Below are 1,836 nucleotides of genomic sequence, written 5' to 3' on the forward strand. Positions count from 1 at the left end.
CCAGGTGTAGGTCCAGGTGTAGGTCCAGGTGTAGGTCTAGGTGTAGGTCTAGGTGTAGGTCCAGGTGTAGGTTCAGATGTACTTTCTGTAGGAAGAAAGACAAAAAACACATGTCAAGGACAGAAAAAAATTACAAATACAAATGGGTAGAGTAGAGCAAGTAAAGCAGCAGAGTGAAGGAATGTGAGCAATTTGTCCTCCAGCAGTCGAAGTCTATAGCAGCATAACTAAGGGATAGCTCAGGAAACCTCAAACCAACCCTAACTATAGGATTTATCGAAAAGGAAAGACTTAAACAATCTTAAAAGTAGACAATGTGTCAGGCTTATAGACAGAACCTGGAAGTTGGTTCCACAAGAGAGGAGCCTGATAACTGAAAGATCTTCCTCCCAGTCTGCTTTTGGAAACTCTAGGAACCACAAGTAAACCTGCAGTCTGAGAGCAAACTGCTCTGTTAGGAAAATATGGAACAATAAGATCTGTAATATTAGATGGAGCTAGGTTATTGAGAGCTTTGTAGGTTAGAAGTAAGATTTTGAATTCAATTCTGGGTTTGACAGGGAGCCAATGGAGAGAAGCTTAAACTGGAGAGATATGATCTCTCCAATCAACTTGCTTTAAAACTCTGGCAGCAGCATTTTGGATCAAGTGAAGTCTTTTTAAAGAAGTATTTGGACACCCAGATAATAAACGATTGCATTAAAAATATGCATAAATGAATTTAGAACAAACGCTCCACACAGAAACATCTAGCTGCAAATGTGACTGATGACTGGTTTTGGCTGGTGTAGCGCCTCTGGAAACAACTTTTAGTTTGTAATGCCTTAAGTTTGTGGTGGTGTTGATCTCATGTGATGTCTAAAATTAAACCTTTAAAAAAAGGTATTTGAAAACTCAAGTGACAGATTTTTTTTGTCAAGGTCAGGTTGAAAAATAAACATTTTAGACTAGTGAAGTTAAAGTAATTTCATTGTAATTTTACTGAAATGTGCTTGTTTTCAACCAGAATCAGACGTAGTTTTGTCCCTGACTAAAGACACCGAGGACGTTCCAGTTTCTGCAGATTGGTAAGGAACAGGACGGGTAATCCAGATTTGCAAAATCAGCTGCTTGGGTTGCTTCTAATTCAGATTCAACGTGTGTTTCATATCGTACATTCTTCTTTTTGTTTTGCTCTGCATGTCCGCCCACTTATTTTCCAAGGGTGTGGCGTTTGGGTCAGCAGAGGGAGAATAACAGCAGAGATGCAGTTCACCAGCTGAACAGAAGCCTGAAGGAGGCCTCTTCCTTCCTACAACAGCTGCAGCAGCTGCACTGGCTCGACCACAGGTAACCACCATGAGGCAGCAGGAGGGAAAACGGCCTGATCCTCTCGGGTCACCAAGTTACTGTGATAAATAAGGACGTAACTCATTTTTTGCTGTATTAAGTGCATGTTAAAGTAACGGTATCAATAAGTTGATTTCTGTAGGTTCCATGAGTCAGATCCACTGTAAGAAAGTTGAACTTTCACTTGATTTCACAATAATTTTATTAAACATGCTCCCGTCTTCTGAAATTTGATTTCATTGTGATTTAAATGGTTTTCTCCACAGCTTGCAGTTATTTATAAAGTCACATTTAACATGAAAAATAAAAACCAATGCTCCAAAGTTCATGCTCAATAATCCAGATTCAGTCAGATCATCTGGATGGTTTCTCTTTTTTTTTTTTTTTTTTGAGATGTTTCATCCTTCATCCAAAGGACTTCTTCAGTCTGAGAAGCCATAAACAAACTGGGAGTCCCACAAGCACCAACTCCCATAGTGGAAAAAAAAACAGTTTGCTGGTGAAAAG

General features: G+C 39.4%; 1 protein-coding gene across 1 annotated transcript in view; it reads left to right on the plus strand.

Annotated features, from left to right (window-relative positions):
• The window catches only part of pkd1a (polycystic kidney disease 1a), a 104,563-nt gene that overhangs the window by 96,850 nt on the left and 5,877 nt on the right, over nt 1-1,836 (plus strand). Inside the window, 2 exon segments of the mRNA XM_037690506.1 lie at nt 1,007-1,067; nt 1,204-1,329. Of these exon segments, the coding sequence (XP_037546434.1) occupies nt 1,007-1,067; nt 1,204-1,329 (187 nt within the window).

Source organism: Nematolebias whitei, chromosome 16, assembly GCF_014905685.2.
Source record: "Nematolebias whitei isolate Nwh7 chromosome 16, NemWhi1, whole genome shotgun sequence".
NCBI classification, from domain to species: Eukaryota; Metazoa; Chordata; class Actinopteri; order Cyprinodontiformes; family Rivulidae; genus Nematolebias; species Nematolebias whitei.